The sequence below is a fragment of the Eleginops maclovinus genome, chromosome 4, assembly GCF_036324505.1.
Source record: "Eleginops maclovinus isolate JMC-PN-2008 ecotype Puerto Natales chromosome 4, JC_Emac_rtc_rv5, whole genome shotgun sequence".
In the NCBI taxonomy this organism is placed as follows: domain Eukaryota; kingdom Metazoa; phylum Chordata; class Actinopteri; order Perciformes; family Eleginopidae; genus Eleginops; species Eleginops maclovinus.
In genome coordinates this window covers 27646936-27667811 of record NC_086352.1, presented here as the reverse complement: position 1 = coordinate 27667811, position 20876 = coordinate 27646936, and the positions used below count along the sequence as shown (strand labels likewise).

The 20876-nt window shown below is 41.5% G+C and overlaps 2 protein-coding genes across 3 annotated transcripts in view; both read right to left on the bottom strand.

Moving 5' to 3' along the window:
* Positions 1-2241, bottom strand: part of gch1 (GTP cyclohydrolase 1) — a 12830-nt gene extending 10589 nt beyond the window's left edge. For both annotated transcript variants that reach the window (XM_063880669.1, XM_063880670.1), the window contains exon 1: positions 1817-2241. In XM_063880669.1, coding sequence (XP_063736739.1) covers positions 1817-2168 — 352 coding nt within the window. In that variant the 5' untranslated portion in view covers positions 2169-2241. The remainder of the gene's footprint in view (positions 1-1816) is intronic.
* Positions 2242-3591: 1350 nt separating this feature from the next.
* On the bottom strand, positions 3592-19491 carry wdhd1 (WD repeat and HMG-box DNA binding protein 1). The gene is given in 27 exon segments (XM_063880579.1): positions 3592-3995; positions 7762-7897; positions 7984-8126; positions 8943-9107; positions 9215-9246; positions 9339-9395; positions 9484-9490; positions 9492-9624; positions 9725-9945; positions 10056-10187; positions 10715-10829; positions 11033-11189; positions 11310-11447; positions 11773-12014; positions 12539-12723; positions 12844-13028; positions 13658-13865; positions 14325-14472; positions 14655-14761; positions 15662-15754; positions 15901-15996; positions 16110-16160; positions 16438-16549; positions 18230-18381; positions 18495-18606; positions 19023-19116; positions 19380-19491. Coding segments are annotated over 26 exon segments (3390 nt in total). The 5' UTR covers positions 19100-19116; positions 19380-19491; the 3' UTR covers positions 3592-3809.
* Between the last annotated feature and the right edge of the window lie 1385 nt (positions 19492-20876).

Below are 20876 nucleotides of genomic sequence, written 5' to 3'. Positions count from 1 at the left end.
CTCTCCCTCCGCTGCATTCCTTCTTTTACAGCTTCACAACACATAAAGCAACCCCCACTACAGAACAAACCACCTCCAGATGGAGTTCTGGGGGAGGCTGAAGAGGCAGATCCCGACTCCAGCCAGTCCAAAGAGCTGGAGCATGGAGAACCCGGCCCATGTGGATAATGACAGTGCACATATAAGTCCTTCCACACCTGCATGTGACTCAGCAAAATCCTCCCTGGAGCAACAGGTCGGCAGGTTTGGCTGGATCAAAACGAGAACCAGAGGACCGCACAGATCAATCTATTCAGTTTAATGGCTTTAAAGAGTTAAAAGGGCAGATTTTGTCAGTTCTGATTGAGCATGCAAATGTCATTTTAATTTCTGTGATCATCTTAAAAAACCCTCTCAACTCGTTTGACAACAACAACCTGCTGACTACATGAGCCTGATCAAATGTCATGAAATGAAGACACAAGCAAAGACACATGTTGGCATGCAGGAAAATATTGGTTTCAGAGAGCTGATTTAGGTGCGCAACACAAAATGTAAGAACACACACACACACACACACACACACACACACACACACACACACACACACACACACACACACACACACACACACACACACACATATTTTAAATTCAAGCCTGGGACCCAAAGCTTCCAAAATGACCTTTGCCATGTTACATTTTGGAGACGTGTATAAAATGATTAGGCCAGGACTAAACTATTGTTTTTCCTTTATTGGTTTATCTAGAGGTTTTTCCTTTAATAAATAAATAATTTATGAAAGAAAATGCAATTTCCTAAATCCAAAATTGACACCTTGCGATTTCTTGCTTTGTTTAACCAACAGAGTCCAAAACGGTCAATGTTCGGATTACTATCTTTAAAACAGTAAAAACTGCATCTCATCACAGAAGCATTGTTGCCATAAAAACACAAAATGATTTATCAACCATACAGACAGTTAAAGATTCATTTTGATCATAGGGAATCACAAAGATGGGTTAATTTGTATTAAAATATTTCATTTCAGACTGGAGAAAACGTTTTCCCTACAGGATTTTAAAAAGCCTGAATCAAGGTCCAAGAGGTGGAATGTATCTAGAAACCCTTTATTTTTGAGAAGGTGAAATTCTGGTACTAGAGTGCATGATTTCAATTTGAACTGTTTCAACTTTACACAGGATCACAATTCAACATAAGGCTGCATCAGGAGGAGTTGTCATTGAAAGCGTCTCAATCTGGATTTACTTACATTTGTATTATATCGTGAAACTCCCCTGATTGTCACAAAATAAGTTTTCTGTTTTTGTTTTCTTGAATAAACATAAAAATGCGAATATGTAAGTGCTCACTTTGCAGCAAGTTGGCTCAACTGTAAATGAATTGTATAATAATAATATTGTCTCATTACAGTTTGATTCCTGTATAAGAAGGATTTTCATGCTGTTGCTTGTGGAGATAGAGACAATATAAGTATACACTGTATATGTTGCTAAAAAGGTTCATCTGTAATACAATAGATGTTTATATTTTCTGATCAATTAGTAATTAAAATCCCAATGGACAAAAGTTGACAGCTGTCTAATGAACCTTGATTAACAAGAACGATATTTCCCACTTAGTATAAAGTTGAGTTAAAGGGAAATAATAGCTTTTGCTTATTCAACTACCTCCTTTACATCAGCCTTTGTTCTAATTATCTTAGATTCAGTTCAAAGTGAGTGTTGGAAGATGCTGACGCTCCTTTAACAGCCACCTGTTGACCGCAGGCAAATCCCCGCATCCTCTGAGCTGTTCTGGGGATTTAAGAACTCACCGATGATTTTCTCCTGGTAGCCCTTGGTGAAGAATTGCATGGCGGTGGCTGCTCTCCAGGGGGTCTTGAGGAGCCCCTGCCGCTGCGGGTCCTCCCCGAGCCCCCTCAGGATGGTGGTGTAAGCGGCGGCCAGGGACGGCAGGCTCATCTCGTTGTCCTCCACGCTCCTGGTGCGCTCCTCCCTCCAGCTCTCCATCACCGGCCTTTGCGAGCCGGACTCAGCGGCCGGAGGGAGGGAGGGTCCCGCGGCCGGCCGCTTCACTGTCCCGTCAAAGTGTCCGTTCAGAACTGAGCTGTGCCCGGTCTCCTTGTTCTCGCTGGAGCCGTACTGTTTCTGTTTGGAGTGCTCCATCACTTCTTCTGTTTTCCTTCTGCTGAGCACTTGTACCAGTTGCTTTTCTCTGTATCTCAATCTCCGTTCTGAGTTAAAGTGCGCGCTCCTCCACTAGCCTTTACATTCAGGCTTTATAGCAGCAGATAATCCAGGGAGAGCTCCCATTGGCTGGCCGGCTCTAGGGGGGCGTGGTCGACGAAGGTTTCATTAGTGATGCAACAAGTGCTCATATCAATACAACAGTATACAAGTACTGCATTCAAAACCTTACTAAGCAAAAGTACATGAATATTATCGACATATACTTCAGGTACCTAAATAAATAACTCAGTGCATGATGGGTCATCACAGAATCATATATACTCTTGTCTTGGGTACAACTGGCTAAAACTAAAACAGTCTAATACTATTATTATAAAATCAGTAGTAAGCACTTTCCATAAAATGACTCAATAAAGCAATATCACAAAAAGTAAAACATAATTTAATTCAGATTAAATTTAAACAAAACAAATGCTGGTAAAAAAGATTACAGGAAGGATAGATTTTATAAGTGTCTATTAAGAAAGCAGGATTTCAAGACCTCAGAGCCCCTGACGGCACACGGGGAGTTAAAATATCAGAATATAGTTTGGGGATAACCCATTCTGAACCTTTAAAGTGATATGTGTACATTTAGATGAGGTGGAGTAAAAAGTACAATTATGCTTTCCAAGATGTGGTGGAGTGTTGGGTACAAAAAAGCTGACAATATACAGTATGTCATAGTTCTAAATCCCAGCCCTGATTATTAATGCAACCTGTTAGACTACTTCTGCAGCAATAGTTACATCAAGATAAGAACAAACTCTTAAAATACTAATGCGCAAATGTAGTAATTAAAAACAAATAAGTAACCTTAAGAATATATAACTAGGAGGTGGTTGGAGCCAATAACTGTATGTCATACAAGCTTCTATGTACTTAAGTCATGCTGGTGTTAAGATAACAGAAATGGACCCAGCTTTAGGTACACAAGTTTACTGCTCGCCTGAGTGAGGATAAATATGATGAAAAACTGGCAATGTTTCATGTGACTGCATCTGTGTTATTTGCTTAGATTGTTCATCTGGTTGTGCTTGTTCAAGATCAAATAGACTCTGAGCTTCGGGTATCACGTTGGTCTCCTTCAAGCTGATTACTTTGCTCATTATGACCTTTACACTTTCAACCCGTTTTAAATATATATTTGCATCTAGAGGAAGAACAAACGGGCTGAGCGCCACAGACAGAAGGGAAGTCAGAATGTAGTTATTGTTGGTTTTGTTTTTTTCAATGGATTGGTTGACTATGACACCAGACATATCCTTGAAAGAGCCTATAGATGTGAACGCTCCTTTCACTACTTCTTTATGAATGAATGAATTCAATGCCACAAAAAGAGGGATCGAGACTCAAAATGTGAACTAACAAACATTTACATTTATTCAATTGGTAAAATACAGATTATAAAGGGTTTATAGAATGGTTCAAAATGTAAAAACAAAACCAAGAGTGCTCCATTATTAATGAAAGCGTGTTCTGATAAGTGCCTCAAATAACAGACACATTCACTAATGCAGCAAACACATTTCGTACATAAATCTGAACAAAAACCAAGACCAAAATAAAATGAAACGTTTAGTTTTTGTTAAAAGCAAATGCCGAAAGCTTGGAGGATGGATCCAGCGATTTTTTCTTCTTGGCACTATTTTCATCGGCTTCGGCCTGTCCTTTCTCAGTCTCTGCACCCTCGGCTCCTCCTTCAGCTCTCTTCCTCTTCTTCAGATCTGCTGTGTCTCCATTTTTTGCTCTTTCCGTCCAGGACTGAATCAAATAAGGAAAAAAATAACATGAAATGCCTGTTAATTACGGAGCAGCACAAAACAAAAATCGTAGAGTTCTTCCATTTCAATCGAGGCTCCTAAAACCTATATAAAATGACCACACACACACACTTTGAAATTGCATCCTGTCATGTATAATCACTACTGACAGGCTGCTGCCTCTTTTCCCTCCTCGTGCTTTCCCCCCCTCCTTTCTCTCCCAGCCGAGACAAAAGGAAGCGCTTGCCTGGACGTAATGGAGCCGGGATGAATCATCAGGCCCGGTGAGTGGTGACACACACACACACACACACACACACACACACACACACACACACACACACACACACACACACACACACACACACACACACACACACACACACACACACACACACACACACACACACACACACACACACACACACACACACACACACACACACACACACACACACACACACACACACACACACACACACACACACACACACACACACACACACACACACACACACACACACACACACACACACACACACACACACACACACACACACACACACACACACACACACACACACACACACACACACACACACACACACACACACACACACACACACACACACACACACACACAAGATGCTACAAACTGTGACGTCCTGCTATTTAATTGCCGTTTTATTGGCTTTTGACAGAATAATGTAATTACGACAAATTAGGAAACACACACACGGCCCCAGGGTCATTGACAAGGTTTCAGCCTCTGCAGGGTCATGTTACAGGTCTTCATTTTACATATTCAAACTGAAAAGTCAAATCCACTGTAACATCATTTCATTTGAATTAAACAGATAACTTGCAAGAGGCTGCGTTTGAGAGGGAGAGATGCTACAGGTGGTGGTTAGAAGATAACTGATAACAGTTCTGGCTCCTCAAATGTGAGGAGTTGTAACCAAAGCATTTCCAAATTACTGATCCATTTGTCTTTCGCTTACATACCAACTCTGCACCGCGATTGACATTTTGATGGGACGCCATGTTTCGCGCTGTTGGGTATTTGAAACGTGACGTGAGTGGGAAGGCGGGGCAGTGCGTGCATGTGTGTGTGTGTGTGTGTGAGAGAGCTGGGCGCAGAGCAGGAGAAAGAGAAGCAGTGGCGCGGCTCAAACGGGCTATTATTTGAAACGAATGTGCTGTACTAACGAAAACAAAACTATATCGATGTTGACGAGTGTCTCGTTCTCGATCTCGTTTGAAAAAATATCGCCCAGCCCTACATCAGTTGTTATAGCAGAGAAGGGAAGCAGTATGCTAACAAATGAAAGGAAGAATGCTTTGTGATAACACTGCAAGATTTTAAATATCTCAAACATTGCCTTTGCGAATGTATTATGATGAAGGACATGTTAAAGACACCTTTGAAGGACCTCACGTACACAGTGGTAAAACTCTTTAAATAATGCAATATCTTGTTTTAGCCGTCAGTATGTCAAATGTATTGGAATGGAAAACAAGAAATATGACAAACATTTTCAATTGTTCTCTGATGTCTACAAGGTATATAACTTTGGTTGATCCAAAAAATGTCCAGATGCGGTTTTACAGACCCATTTACAACCCTATGATTTGGTCCTAGAGTGAAGCAAGCTGAATTGCCTTATCTGGGGGCTCATTTAAATAATTATGACGAGCTCTGCTCTGATTGGCTGGTTTACAAGGAGCAATCCATGGCTGCCTCAGAGCTCACAGGAGTAAGTGAAGTTTGCTAAACTGTGAGAGATGAACCATGGAGGCTATTGGCATCCAACCTTACATGTTTGAGCCTTTATTGGAGGAGGGAAACCGATGAATTTGAAGAACAGCCAGTTGGTCGGAGATTGGAGAGCAACGTTACGGAGTGGTAAGTGTTAGCGTTAGTGTTTCCAACATCTGGTGTATGTAAATGTTAGGGCTGGACTACCGTGTGTTACGTCACACACAGGGATTGTTGTAATTCGCCCGTTTTACCGCTGTGATTCATGATTTGCACGTGAAGGAGGAAACAATGGTGTTTGAGGTTCACGGTATGTCAGTTTTATGTACCGAACTGGCAGATGGCACCTTTAAGAGTTAAAACGATATCTTGAGGCCACAAATTGTTGAAATTATAAGTATATTTGTTGTGAATGTAATAAAAGGATAGAGGGCAACAAAATGCATAATAAAATAATAATCTCTTCTGGGTAAAACAATGCTTTCTCTCTCAGTCCCCAATGACACTTTGATTTTGTTCATCTTGCTGGGAAGTTTGTGGTGCTCGGATGCAAAGCAGTGGCTGAATTGAAGGGAATTGCCTTTCAAAAAACTGAATCATCACGTATTTCTCCTGCAGATTAACCGGTTCCCCGTCTCTCACAGTATTATCATAAGATCAATGCTTTGTGCCCTCGCTGCCCAAACACACTCGACAGTGTTCCCAGGCAACAGGCGTCCCTCCCCTCCCCCACAGGTCCACTTCCTCTTTTCTTTCTATCTGTGGAGTTCAGCGCGTTGCTGAGAGCCTTGATATATGCAGGGTCAGGACCGGGCTGCCATACAAGCACACATTGATGCCTATTAACACTTGTGTGTATGAAAGCTGAGGTGTGTCAGCGCCCTCATTATTCACCTATTGACTGGCCCCAGCAGACAGTGTGAATCATAAACCTTTCAGTAGAAAAAATAAAATGACGGCGGGGGCTGCGGCTTGTCCTTACACAAGGCAGAATAACAATTGTGTATTTAACGAATGCTTAAAAAAGGGATTTCCCCTTTTTCTACAGACGTGTTAAGTATGAAGAGCACCACTGTTTGTGGCAAATAGAGGTTTTCAAAATCACAACAGGATTTCTTTTTACTTCTCTGCTTTTTAAAAATCCAGTCAACAGCCTCAGTGCTGAAGCAGACAGCAACACTGCTGCGAGCCACAGAAGATATACTCTCATTAAAGTCAAGTGACGATGTAGAAAATGGTTGAATTCATTAAAATGAATCATTTTGGCTTTCATGATTCACATTTTAAGGAGAAATTGTCATATTATTATTAAGGAGGTATTAAAATAAATATGATATCATTTACTTACATAATAAATAGTTTAGTTTTTCCCTTCTGTACTTCATGCTTTGCGCAGTATGATCTTAACACAGGTGTTAAATTGTATTTAAATGCTTCCATGCTTCATTGTTGTTAGCATTTGCTAAGTCCTTGGCCTGGCATCCAAAGGTTTAGAAACCATTTTGCACATAAATACGTGGCTGGAAATCAGAGTTGCACAGAAAACCTTCGGGAAAAAAAGTCTCTCTTTAATATATTATAGATTATATTTTAAAAATAATAAGAACCCAGAAAAGGCCATTTAAAATGTTGACAGTAAGTAATTGATAGTTTAACTGGTCAGTTTTCTCTACAGAGCAAACTACATCATAACTACACAATATTTTAGTACCATCAGATTTCAAGAAAAGCTTTTTTAAATGAATGGATTAAATCATTTGAGTTGTACAGAACCTAAGAAGCTATTATCAGTGGGATGCGGAAAATGTCTCCCTTTGATCGCTGACCTTTTAATAAAATAAATGCTGATTACATTTTAGGGCAATCAAATTGCAATGTCCTTAAAACAAATCCAACATTACTCCTTAGATCTGAGATCATTTTGCTTACATTTGTAAATGTTTAAATTTAAAACAAGTTTCCATCCCTTATTGTGACCCTCCCCTCTGACGCTGTCAGTGTTTCTCACCAGTCTCTCCTCGGTTGACAGCGTCCTGAAGCGTCCCATGGCCTCTTTGATGATGTCGGTCTCCTCATGGTCGGGATGATCAGCTGTGATGCTCTTCCTGTTCTCCTCCAGCCAGAACTGGAAGCCCGTCTTCGGCCTAAAAAACAGACATTCAGTCAAGAAAACTCAGTCAACCTACCTTTAACTTTAAATCCAGTAATATCAGGAGGCTAGATCTTTTACCTCTTATTCTCTGTGTTATCTGCAGGTGAAGCTGGAGGCGGGGCTTCTGGTTGTTTGTGCGTATCAGCAGCCGGCAGTGTGTTCACCTGAGTTTTTTTATTGGACGCCTTTGTGCCACTCATCTGCAGCAGAGTGGACTGAGTCTGCAGAGGAAAGAGGTGAATTGTAAGCCGAGAACGTTAATAAATAAATATCTCGAGATCTGTACTCAAGCACAGTTTCATTATTTTCCAATGTTACTGATTTAAATTAGATGCTTTTTATGTTATTATCTTGTGGTGATATACCTTACCTCTTTTGCCTTGTCACTTAGAAATGACATTTTATATCTACACAGACACTTAACACACAGTTGTTGCTTTTATGCAAGTGTTTCTAAAAAATTGAGAGTAGTAATAATAATAATACATAACACATTTATTTATAAAGCAAGTTAAAAAGTGCTCTCCACACTACATTTCAGGACAGCCATGAAATAAAATCAGAGAACAGAATGCAATTCATGAAGAAAATGCGGTGTGAATACTGTATGCAAGTTATGTAAGGGGCGGGGCTAAAGTATTGGGGGCGGAGCAAACAATCACCAATGAAACATGAACTCTCTGCTGAGTGCAATGATACCCCCCACGTGAGTGTTCGACAAACGCTTCATAATATTTGTACGTTTGAAGACTTTCACCATTCATCTCGATAGGGGAACATTTTGATGAAATATGGTTAATATTTCCGGAATTATGAAAGTTATGAATGTCAGGAGTAATGTCCTAATTGAGCTGCAGCTTTTGATGTTTCAAATGGCGTTTGTGGGTTAAAAATGTGGAAGAAGTTAAGGCCCAAAAAACGCAGTGAAAGAATAATCATAAAAATCCATAGAAGAAGATATAAAATGTCCAAATGTAATAAAACAAAGATCATTACATTAACAAGCTAATCCATGTTGGAAAGTCAGATAACCATACCTTTGTTTTGGGCCTGGGTGCCAGCGGTTTGAGGACAGGGTTTTTGTTTTGTTTCCCCGCAGGTCCGCTGAGTGGGGACAACTTCCTGCTGGCCGTCATGTTGTCCAGGATGTTGGTCACTCGAGGCTGACTGGACGCAGACGAGGGCTTCCCTGAGCCCAGGACCTGCGTATCAAATGAAAACCTGCATCATTCTCACTCCTTATGCATATTTACCTCTAGATAATTAAAGAAACAAACAGTGCTGCTGTGAAAGTGTTCTTAGTTCTTACCTTGAAGGGATTTGCACGTCCTACTTTGTTAGCTGCAAATAAAAAGACAGCAGGTCTTTATTATTCTAACAGTATATTGCAATGCTTGACCAGAGTAACTGCATTGTTGGGAGTGTTTACTCACTTGGTGTCAGAGTTATCTTCACAGGTGAAACAGCATCTTTAGCAAACGGATTCATACCTGCAGAACATTCATTAGACACTTATCATGGGCATCTTATGATGACAACAAATACGTGCGTTGACTCATAGGAGGAGGTGAAACTGACGTTTTTTTTGTCTCTGATGCCTCATCCATCTCCATCTCCTGTCCTTCCTCCTCCTCCCTCTGCTCTTCTTCTTGCTCCTCTTCCTCCTCCTGATAACGTCTACTGCTTTGACGTCCTTGTGCAGCCTCACTCTGGCCAGACCTGTCCGAATAATACACCCGTTAATCACACCATCTTCCCCTCTAGTGGAGCACAGTTGCTTCAACAGAAGAGCTAGTTCACTATGGCATAATGGCATTACCCAGAGGGCCGTCTGACGCTCGAGTAGTCTTGCTCTTCTTCTTCTTCTGGCATTTCTTCTTGGATCAGGTTGGCTTTCTCCAATGCGATCTCACTGAGCCGCTGGGCGAGGGCCATGCGTCTGGATCGGGACGCGTATCGGATGGCCAGAGTCACCACGTTCTGAGTCATGAGCTCGGCCAGCTCTACGCAGCGAAACTCCCGCTCCAGCTTACAGGACAGCTGGAAGAAAACAAGGACTCTGAACTACAGCTAAAGACAACAAGGCAGGCCTCTAACATCAGAGACCCTGATATTAAATAGGTAAATGTTATGCCAGGATTCAGACTCACTGCGAACATCTTCATGAGCAGTTCCTGCTGATTCTTCTGGGACTGACTCTGAGCGTCCTCGTCGATCTCGTAGCCGCTGGACGACAGGAAGCTGAAGTGGTTGCTGAAGAGGACCGAGCGGCAGAACTGCTCCTGGAGGACGACAGAGGACACAAGACTGTATATTTCCAGATCTCATTACAGGGGAGAGTTTATCATGCTGGTGTACTTTATCGTATATTACTATGCGATTAAAATGTAAGAAATATCTCAGGCTAGAAGAGGCTTTAGCAACGTGTGAATCTGTTAGTATAAAACGTCTAGAGATCTGTCCAATCAGAAGCAAGAGCATCATAAACTAGCATAACGTCCAAAGATTTCAGTCTTAGTGCAGAAGGTGATTCTTTTTTGTGTGCTTTAGAGAAAGGAGCGCCCGGGGAGCAAGGGCACCACAGCAGGGCCTAGGAGGTGAACTGGGACTTCACTTTCCATATTTTTACAAGTCTGTTTGGGGACTTGAACCGGCGACCCTACGATTCCCAGTCCAAGCCCCTACTGACTGAGCCACGGCTGGACATTGTCTGTTGGTTCCGTTAGCGGTGTTAAACCTAGCCGTTACTGGGTGTAAATGTCTCTACACAGAACTGGTTAGTGGTGTCTGGTATGTTGGGAGTGTTTACCTCCATCTGTCCTTTCTCTGTGGAGGTCTGACACAGAGGCAGCTTGAAGGGCAGGATGGCCACAGCGGGTCGGGGGAGAGTGGGAGGGTACCGGGAGCCTTTACAGGGAATACACCTGACGAGACAAACAAGCTGCATTCAGGAGAGACATTCAGCACAAAATAATAAACAAACAACAACAAAAGGATAACATAAGGAAAAAAGAACTGTAACATATCAAACAAACTTCTACAGTTAAACTTAAGCTGCACTTTTTATTCATGTGACATACATTTTAAAACCTAGCTGAGAATAGAGACTGTTTTTACGAAAGTTCACCTGAGCTGCTGAGGGTTCTCGTGTATTCCCACCACCCAATAGTGATCTGATTTGCTCTTGCAGGTTTCCCTGGTGTTACACACAGGGGTCCATGTGTTGCCCACGGAGCGGTTGAGCATCCGGACCACCCCCTCTGAATCCACATAAGATGGTGTGCCTGAAAAGAAACCAGGATGTCATCTTACAAAACTCAAAGATGAGGGTGTAGTTGGAGAGAAATGCCGTTTCTGTTAGCAGAGGGATTATTTCTAGGAGAATCAATTTTCCACAAACTGACCTTCAGCAGTGAATCCGAACCAGGACAGGTAGGATCTGTGGGACAGTGGGAGGGGTTCCCCGTGGATGAGCTGCCTCTTCCTCCGACCAAACTGCAGCAGCTGGACACCCAGAGCTTGTTCCCCATCAAACCCTGGAGCTGAGGATGTGAAATGAGACACATGCGCACACATCAAAGCTTGAAGATGGCAAATGAAGCACAGCATTTCGATTTGGACCCTTCACTACAAATGAAGTAACACCTCACAATTTTTACTGCCATTTTCCAGAGAATGCTGTAATTTTTTGGGAGGTTTAAATGACTATTTCTAAAAACTACTTTTGCCAATTGAAAAAAATAATGAAATTGTATTAAAATAAAAACACCATTCTCTACTTCTCTGCTTAGATTTTCATTTCATTTGAATACAACTTTTCATTCAAACAAAACAATTGTGTATGCAGAAAAAGTGTGTGTGTCTAACCCCGATGGTAGACTATGAGCAGCTGCTCTCCGTGTGCCACCATGCACACCACGTTCCCCGGCAGGCTGAAGATTTCTTTCTGCACCCCTCCGATGGAGAAGATTCTGATCATCAGCGCGCTGGTGGCGACCGCCGCCCAGCCCTGCCCCAAGCACAACGCCCGCACGTCCTCGCCCTGCGGGAGGTCCACCATCCATTCCTTGTTGGTGTCCCAGGACGAGAAGTGGAGGCACTGAAGCTTACTGAGGAGCAGGTTCATAGATTATTTTTATATATAGTTTTTGTTTGTACTTTCAACAATAAACAACCAGTATCTAAATGCTAGCTTGTGAGTATCTTTAGTCTAGAACAGAGGAAGCAGAAAAACTAAATATTGGGGGGCTCAGCTTTACACCCGCTACTCATTATTGCCTTGCTTGCAATTAACAATATCTGGGTTAAAAATCTTTCATTAGCAACAACACTATCTCTTTATAATTGCAATAAAATGTGCACTCCTTAGGTATTGAATTCCAGAATGTCTCCAGATGTAACAATGACATTTTCCTTAAATGTAGGTCATTTTTGCCTCTCTATTCACACAAGTTAAAAAAACCCTTACACCATAACGTTTTGGGTTACATTTCTACATCCAAACTTCCTTTATGTTCTTAATTTTGTAGTGGTTTGTTGTGTTTGGCACATGTTGAATAGTTCCTAAGAAAGATATCCTATACTATAATTTACACTCAACAAAAAGAATGAAAAAGGATAGAAGAAGGTTTACCTGGCCAGCTCGTCCGTGCCGGGGCAGGCCAGCAGCACGGCCTCCTGGGAAAGATCAGCCACGGTGTGGCCCAGCGTGTTTGTGAGGTGCATCGCGTGGTGCACGGCCGTGTCATGGAACTCCACATCAATGGCGTTGTCCTGGTCGTCGTTGTAGTCTCGAACTATTCCCACCGAGTTCCAAATCTGAGACACAGTTTGTGTGTTAATGCAATCTTTCATATTTCCCTCAGTGTGAGGTTTCATTTTCAGTAAGTCTTAGAGGTCATGTAATAAAGAAAAGCATTAAAGGACATTCATTTGTACCATGAAGCGGTGTGTGAGGTGTGCAGGGGTGGAGCCTGGCTGAAAGGCCTTCTGGGGGAGTGTTGGCATGGGCCCCTCATAGGCAGGGCGCAGGGGCACCAGCGGGGCAGCTGCAGGCACAATACCACTGCCCGTGTCGTCATCGTCTCCAAATTTGTCCTGACCGAGCTTCAGAGACCCTGTGTCTGAATAAAAAAAACATACATGAAACAGAGAGCAATGTCTTCTCCATCCACGAACCAGCAGCAAGGTTTGTAGTGGAAACAACGAATCGGTCAAAGAAATGTTAATTATAACTTTGACAATGCATTATTCATTCAAGCCCTTTATCAAGCGAACACATGTCTGGTCCTAAACGTGTGGAATTGAAGCTTTTCTCTGCTGTATGTTATTGGAAAATACATCTTTTACATTGTGATAGGAACATTCCATTTGTTTCAAACTAAACCACTCATAGATTAAAACATGCAGTAAAAAGAAGCTATACTAGGGCAGGTGTCACATTTGCAAGAAATTGATTTAAAAATAAGCATAATGTAAAATAATACCATAATCGTTTTCAGTTCATAACTAGCACAACTAGAGTTTTGCATGTTCTGCTCAAGATTAAAGCAATACATATTTGAAACACTAAGTTCATCATGAAGCAAATTCCCTGGATTAACTTTGAGAGTTGAGCGAATTCAATTGGGCTTTTGTCATTCTTTGTTTTCCTTCAGTCCGGTTGTTTCTGGCAGCCTTCACTGTTGTTGTTTTTTTCTTCCTCCTATCTCCCTTAGTCTCACATCTGTCCCTGATATCTTCTTCCACTCACCCAGGGAGTTCTCATCATCCAGGATGGCGACTCTGTTCCTCACCCTCCCGGTCGCAGGCATGAGGAAATCGTCGTCATCCTCATCGTCCCCGGTGACGGGTTTCTTAACCGGGGAGTTGGTGTCGCTCAGCCCTTCATCCATGACTCTGTCGTCATCATCGTCGTCGAACAGTGCATCGTAGTCTTTCCCTGGTTTTGTTCCCGCTGCCTGCTGAAAGTCAGTTATTAAGCATTAACATCACATGGAAAATAAGTACAAAACACGACAGTAAAGGTTTGACAAATCAATAGGTTTGAGGTAGTGACATTTTAAAAACGATAAGTGTAATTTATTTAGCTCTGGTGGAGGTGTTGGAAATATTAACATCCATTAAAAGGAAAAGCAGCAACTCCTCAACTCTTTTAAAGAAGCTAGACCTGTTGAATGATTTTACAATGATTTGAAAAAGCTTCTCATCATTATTTTTGTGTCGAGCGATCAACTTATAATTCCAGCTCTACTTATACAATTAATTTTTGGGTGAAATGCTTAATTGGTTAAGTAATAAAAGTGGTAAAAAAAAATATATATACAATATGTTACTAAGTACAGAACTTCAGCTTTTACCGCTGCAGTTGGTTTTATTGAGCTGGCTTTAACACTTAGTTTCTTGTTTTCTGAGCATACCTTTGTAGCGGTGTTGGTGGTGTTTGAGGTGGAGGTGCGGAGTCCGTCCAACAGACCCAGGCAGCCCTCTGTGTCGGTGTAGGCGATCTGGCTGCCTGACGGGTGCCAGGCCAAGTCGCACACTGTGAAGCCTTTCTCGTGCTTCTGCCTGCAGAGAGACGAGACATCTTCAACTGTAGTGATGCTGAACATAGCTAGTGTCAGGATGTACTACACATGTCATCAAGGCCATGGTGCACCAATCATCAAGCCTCATTCTTTCAAGGGACCAATATTTGTTATACCCCACTCAAACATACCTCATATAGAAATGACATTTTGTACCCGTACCTTTCCACACACAGCTTGCTGTTCACGTCCCACACAGTCAGTGAACCCCCCACGCTGCCAGCTGCCAGGAACTTCCCACATGGAGACCAGACCACCACGTTGATGAGCTGAGAGACAACAAGGAGGAAAATACATTTTCAGAATAAACAAAAGTAATGTGCCTGACCACTAATCAAGACCTGGTGACTTAAGATTATCCACAGAGCTTGATGCGAGTGGTTGAATGTAGAAACAAGTTGTTTGTCTACCAAACACTCATCCACCTTGACACTACGCACTTTAAATAACTTTGTGAATCCCCATGTCCATATTTACTGAATTGTTGCTAAGTTAAGTTTAAGGATACAAACGTTTGTCCTGTTTTGAAATGGACTGCCAGTAGATTTAGTTAAGTTATTTCTGGTCATCTACTGCATGTAACAGAAGAAATTACACACATATTGTTGCAGTTACAAATAAATGAAAATATCTCAGTGTCAGACAAAATGACCATGACAATAATCTAAAGAGCTGGCATTTTCTAGATGTATTAAAAACAAAAACTCAGAACAATAAGACAAATTTGAAAGTAAAAAGGATTTCAGACTTCTTTCTTCGTCACAGAGCCTTTACATCATGTGAATTAATTAATTAAAACCTGTGTTTGAGGAGCTACAGATGAAGCATCAAACACTAGTAAATCAAAGCTTTACCATGTAAACAGAGAACCAATCAGACATAAATCAACCACTTTAACCACCTTATCTGTATGAAAAGGAAAAGTCAGATTTAGCTAAATGTGTTCGAGGTTAACATGCTTTTTAGTTGTAACACACTCTAGCTCTCCATGGTTTCTGCATCATCCCGTGTTGTCCTCTGACAGACTGAATTCCTATCATGGCAGCAGCCAACATTTCTGACAAAACGTACGGACCAGATATTTCACTATGTTTCATCTCTCTCAGTGTGTCAACAATGAGTAATGAAGATGACTGAACATGTACAGTGTGTGTTCACCTGGACCTCACCTGGGTCAGCAGATCATCGGACAGAGTGCTCACATGATCCCAGGACCCTCGCTCGTACAGCTGCACCTTCGACTCCACAGGAACCGCTAACAACTGAACATGCATACAAACAGTTTTTTGTTTGAAATGAAATATCTGCCTTTAATGCCATCATACTCAGTCATTAATCACAGATGTGGTTCGCTCTAAGGAAGTGAAAAGGACATATGTAATGCAATGGGGCTAAAAAGGTTACTGACCTTCGCCGTCACGGGTTGCCAGGCCAGCCGACACAGAGACTTTGCGTTACTGATGTCGTTGGTCTTCTGGAGCAGAGGCAAGCTGATCAGCTGAGACTGAAGAGACACAAACAGATCAACATCTCAAAGACTGCAAAAATCAAGTGCACATAAAATGAAAAGCTTGCTTATTGTTCAGTTCAGTGCGAGGTGCTGAAACCCTGACGTACCTGCTCCTTGATGTTCCACACCACCACAGAGCCGTCACAGCTGGCGGATGCCTGATAGAGGGAGCAGACAGAGTTTTGCAGCTGTTGTGAAAAAGTCAAAACAGTTTGACATCCATATTTGTAATCCAGCCAAAAATGAGGCTGTACCTTTTAAGTAAAGCAGGACATATGTCATTATTATTAAAGCTTTAGTGGGACTGAGGTTGTGTTGATATAAGTAAGTTCTGTTGATGCTAAATTCAGACCAGGGTCTCAGAATCATTAGCACACTGACAGCCAACAACCTCAGCGTTGCATCTCTAACATCCGGAGAAAAAGGTTTACCCACCAGGAAGTCGTCTTTGGGGTCAAAGGTGACACTGAGGACGGGTGCTTCGTGGCCCCGGAGAGTTTTCTGCTGGCTGCTATCTGACACCTCCACCACTTTAACCATGAAGTCACTAGGGGTAAACCGATAAATAATTATTAATAAATATGTGCAAGCAATCTATGCTCACACGTGACAGATTTGAGGGAAAGGGCACATCAGCTGTGAACCAGCACGAGTACAAATTGTAAAATCAATGAACGAGAGAAGCAAAATAATCCTGATTTCCTCCAACGGCCGACAGAATGCAGATGCCAAATTCACCTTAACAGCTTCAGATGCCTGAATTTGTCACAATCAATACCACAAGAGAAATTACCGGTGTGGAAATAGCAGCATCAATAAGGCGCCATGCTCTCTGCTTTTATTGCTGTGATAAACCCGTTTAGGGCGGATCAATTGTGGTAGCAAACAGACCGTTATCTACAATCAAGGCTAATCATAAGACTATCCAAAAAGCTGCTGTGTCTGAGAGCTGGAAATATCATTCAGGTGCACTGCTGAGTGTGTTCCGGAACAACAACACTGAACATAATGAGATCATAGTCTGGGTTTATCATGTTAAGATGAACACAACAGACACGTTACGCACGACAGCTTCTACTGGAGCGGACAGAACATGCACCTTTTGACAAAAAGTTAAAGTGACATTCGCTCCTCACTAGCTGTGGGATCACAAGTGAGAAAAATCAGACGTCCTAATAACTGAAGATGTCTCTAAAATGTTTTTCTATGATCATCAACTCTGTGTTTGTACATCTTTTACAGTCATTGATGAGTCTCTGTATTCCATGCTGTTTGTCCTTAAACAATTTTTGGAGGAGTTCATTGACTGATAAAGTCTGCCAGCTTGAGTAAAAGTTTTAATAATTCTAATATTAGAAAAAATAGACGTATTGTACTCCTTGTATTTTAGCAGATATACTGTTCATCTGTTTTCAAAACAGATGTACATTTAAACAAGGTGTAAATTAGGGTCTCCAGAGATTCAGATTATCCATACTATACTTGTGCATGAACAACTAACTATTCATTAAGTTTGGTATTTCGAGAAATATGAAGATTTGCTTTCCCATCAGACTCCAACTCAAGGTTCTGGTGATCATTTAAAGCACATTGCATGGTCAGGCTCCTGCCCGCAACAGAAAAGCAATGCATTGCTTGATACTAGCACAGGTCTCTCTCTGATCAGGGGTTATTGGATGTTTTACGATGAAACTAAAAGGCTGTTACTTAAGGTGGATGCTCCTAAACCAAGCCCCTTTTATACTTCAAAACTAAGGGCCCCTTAAAAAAAACAGCCCCCTATTTAGACATCTTTTCCAATTCAAATTATACTCCAATGCTAATCCTTTTGTTGTTTTTTTCTTTGTGATGTTCTTTGTGGTCAAAAGGTGCTATATAAGATTATTTAATGATAAGATAGCAAAAATATCACTCGTGTATAAACCATAAATATGTAGCTTCTTTCAGCAGCTGGGTAGCTAAGCCTAGGATAGGAGGGAAAACAGGGACACAGGATCGCCTGTGCCCCTCAAATTAAATGGAGAATTTGTTTTAGTCAGGTCACTAGCAAATAAAATGAGTGACCACAAAAAGGTTATAGTGCCACATAAAACAACAAAGTTTGGGTTTGTATCGTTTAAACAAACTAGATGTAATGTGAGCTTTAAAGGTGCTAATGAAAGGATAGAGCAAGGTGATCACTCATCTCCTGCTTCTAGCTCTATTTTTCAGAAGTGATCATAAGTACCTGGATCCTGCAGCGACCCTGGAGCCGCTGCTGTTGAAGGTGACATGTGTTGCGTTGGTGGTGAACCGGGTCAGGATGCCATCTGGATCTCCATCAGGAAAAGTGTGGATCTGCACTGTGTTGTTGGAGCTCGCTGTCACCAGCTTGTTGTTCTGGGGGCAGGAACATATGTCGTTACCCCACTGACAGCTGATTCTTCAGAAAGATATAGTTTTGGTAGAAATCAATCACTCATCACTGAAGAACCAGAAGACAGATGACCAACCTTGAGTGCGAGAGAGTAAGCCTTTTCCCCAACCGTGATGAACTTTGGTTCATCATCATCCAGACCTTCCCATATCCGAACATCTCCATCATTCCCACAGGTTACAATGTACCTGAGGACGATTTTATTATGGTTGGATCAGTTTATGGAAATATTGTGAAGCAGGAGGGAAGTTTAAAAGCTGTATTGAGAGCTACAGGGATTTAGACACCCAAAGGTTGACAGTACTCAGACCTTTTAAGTAAAGGTAGCAATACAACAGTATATACATATTATTTTACAAGGAAGATGCATGAAATTACGATTATAATCTTATCTACACCTAAAACAATAGATCACACTTGGCTTATTTGATGTTGTAGTCTTATTCAGAATCCACAAAGCAATTTGAGTAGTGTAGCAGTTGAAGTAGCAGAAAGTAGATGGACTCATAAAATAACAGTTTCCTCAAAATCGTACTTAAGTGCAGTATCGTTGCTTTGCCCCAGTGGCAACATGAATATAAAGACCGTTTAACGTCAGACTTACTTCCCAGAGTCGTCGAAGCAGACCTCGGTGTGTCCCTCCGAGTGGCCGTAGCGCATCGGCTTCCTCTCACAAGGCATTTTCAAAAACTACCGGACTGAAGAGCAGAACAACAGAGTAATACATACGTGAAGGTAGGACTAACACGTCAACATTAAACATTTGTGACACATGCCCATCCATTTGCCCTATCTGAGCTAAATTCACGCTAACAATACAGCCACTGCAGCTAACTTACGCTGTATCAATCTCAGCGGTCGGACCATTACATGGTGTTTACGGGACCACACGTTTAACTCGGACTCATTTGAAAGTTTGTGTAACTGTCTGTGACTGGAGAAAAGAAGTATGACAACTTACAACTTCCCCGGCTGACTTGGTGCTCTGTTCCTAAATCTCCCGCGCTGCGTTAAAAACAAGGAACCGAGCGTCACGACTCCCGCCAGCCACGTCATGACGCAGTGATCTAAATCCCTCCTACATTCAACTCACGCTGCATGGACCTGTCAAGTACTCACCTCTCGGGCACCCTTTCTCAAGTTCTCACCTCCTCGACTCCTCTCTCCTTCCTCATCTTCCACAGGAGTAGAGAGCAGAGAAATCCAGGAAGAGATTCGAGGGGAGAGGAGTGGAGGCAACAGGCATTTAGAAGAAATTATGAAAGCTGCATCAGCTGCCCTTTATTCAATACCGCAGTATGTTATCATACATGAGCATAATAATAGTTGTAATATGGTTGTATGATACAACACAAATTGAATTTACAATAACAAATTAAATATAGGCCAACACACATTTTATTTTAAAAAGTGCAAAGAAATAGCATCTCTGTATTTACTAAATACTGTTGCTGTGAGCTAAACTATAGTGATTCAGAGACACCCTTCAAAAATAGCCTACATACAGTAAAATAACTTCAGAAGTAAACGTATGTTTAGCATACGCCACTACCTGACAGTATTGATACAGCTTGTAAAACAAAGACCTGTTAACCAGCGCTTTTTTTGAGTAATGTTCGGTGCCTAACATAGTGCACCACACCACTTGCTGCTCCAGCTGCCTCTGCAAGCCTCCCTTTAACTCATTTTGAACGAATTCAAAACATCACGGTTGAATGGCCAAATGCATCTTGATTTTGATTAGTGCAACAGGAAGTTCTCTGCTGGCCGACAGCTGCCCAAGTATTACATCACTGAAACATAACAGGGTTTAAGAGTCACGGTGTGAAGATGTACATGTACAACTGGCTTGATATTTTACGCTACATATGACTGTATAAAATAGCCTAGGATGAGCTAAAATCTCAGATTTGGATATCAAATATATTGTAAATCTAATCTAATCTGAAAATTGTTGCTGGCTAACATGATCATACAAGAAAACTTGTATGTATGTATGTATGTATGTATGTATGTATGTATGTATGTATGTATGTATGTATGTATGTGTATGTGTGTATGTGTGTGTGTGTGTGTGTGTGTGTGTGTGTGTGTGTGTGTGTGTGTGTGTGTGTGTGTGTGTGTGTGTGTGTGTGTGTATGTATGTATGTATGTATGTATGTATGTGTGTGTGTGTGTGTATGTATGTATGTATGTATGTATGTATATATGTATGTATGTATGTATGTATGTATGTATGTATGTATGTATGTATGTATGTATGTATGTATGTATGTATGTATGTATGTATGTATGTATGTGTGTATTTTAAAGAAATATAATAGTTACTAGGAAAGTTAGTGGGAAAGTCATTGTAGGAAAGGCAAAGGATACCAATGGCTATGTCCCTGTAATTCATAACAATATGACAGTGAGCCAGCATGCACACAAAAATGATCCTGAGACTGAAGTACCTACA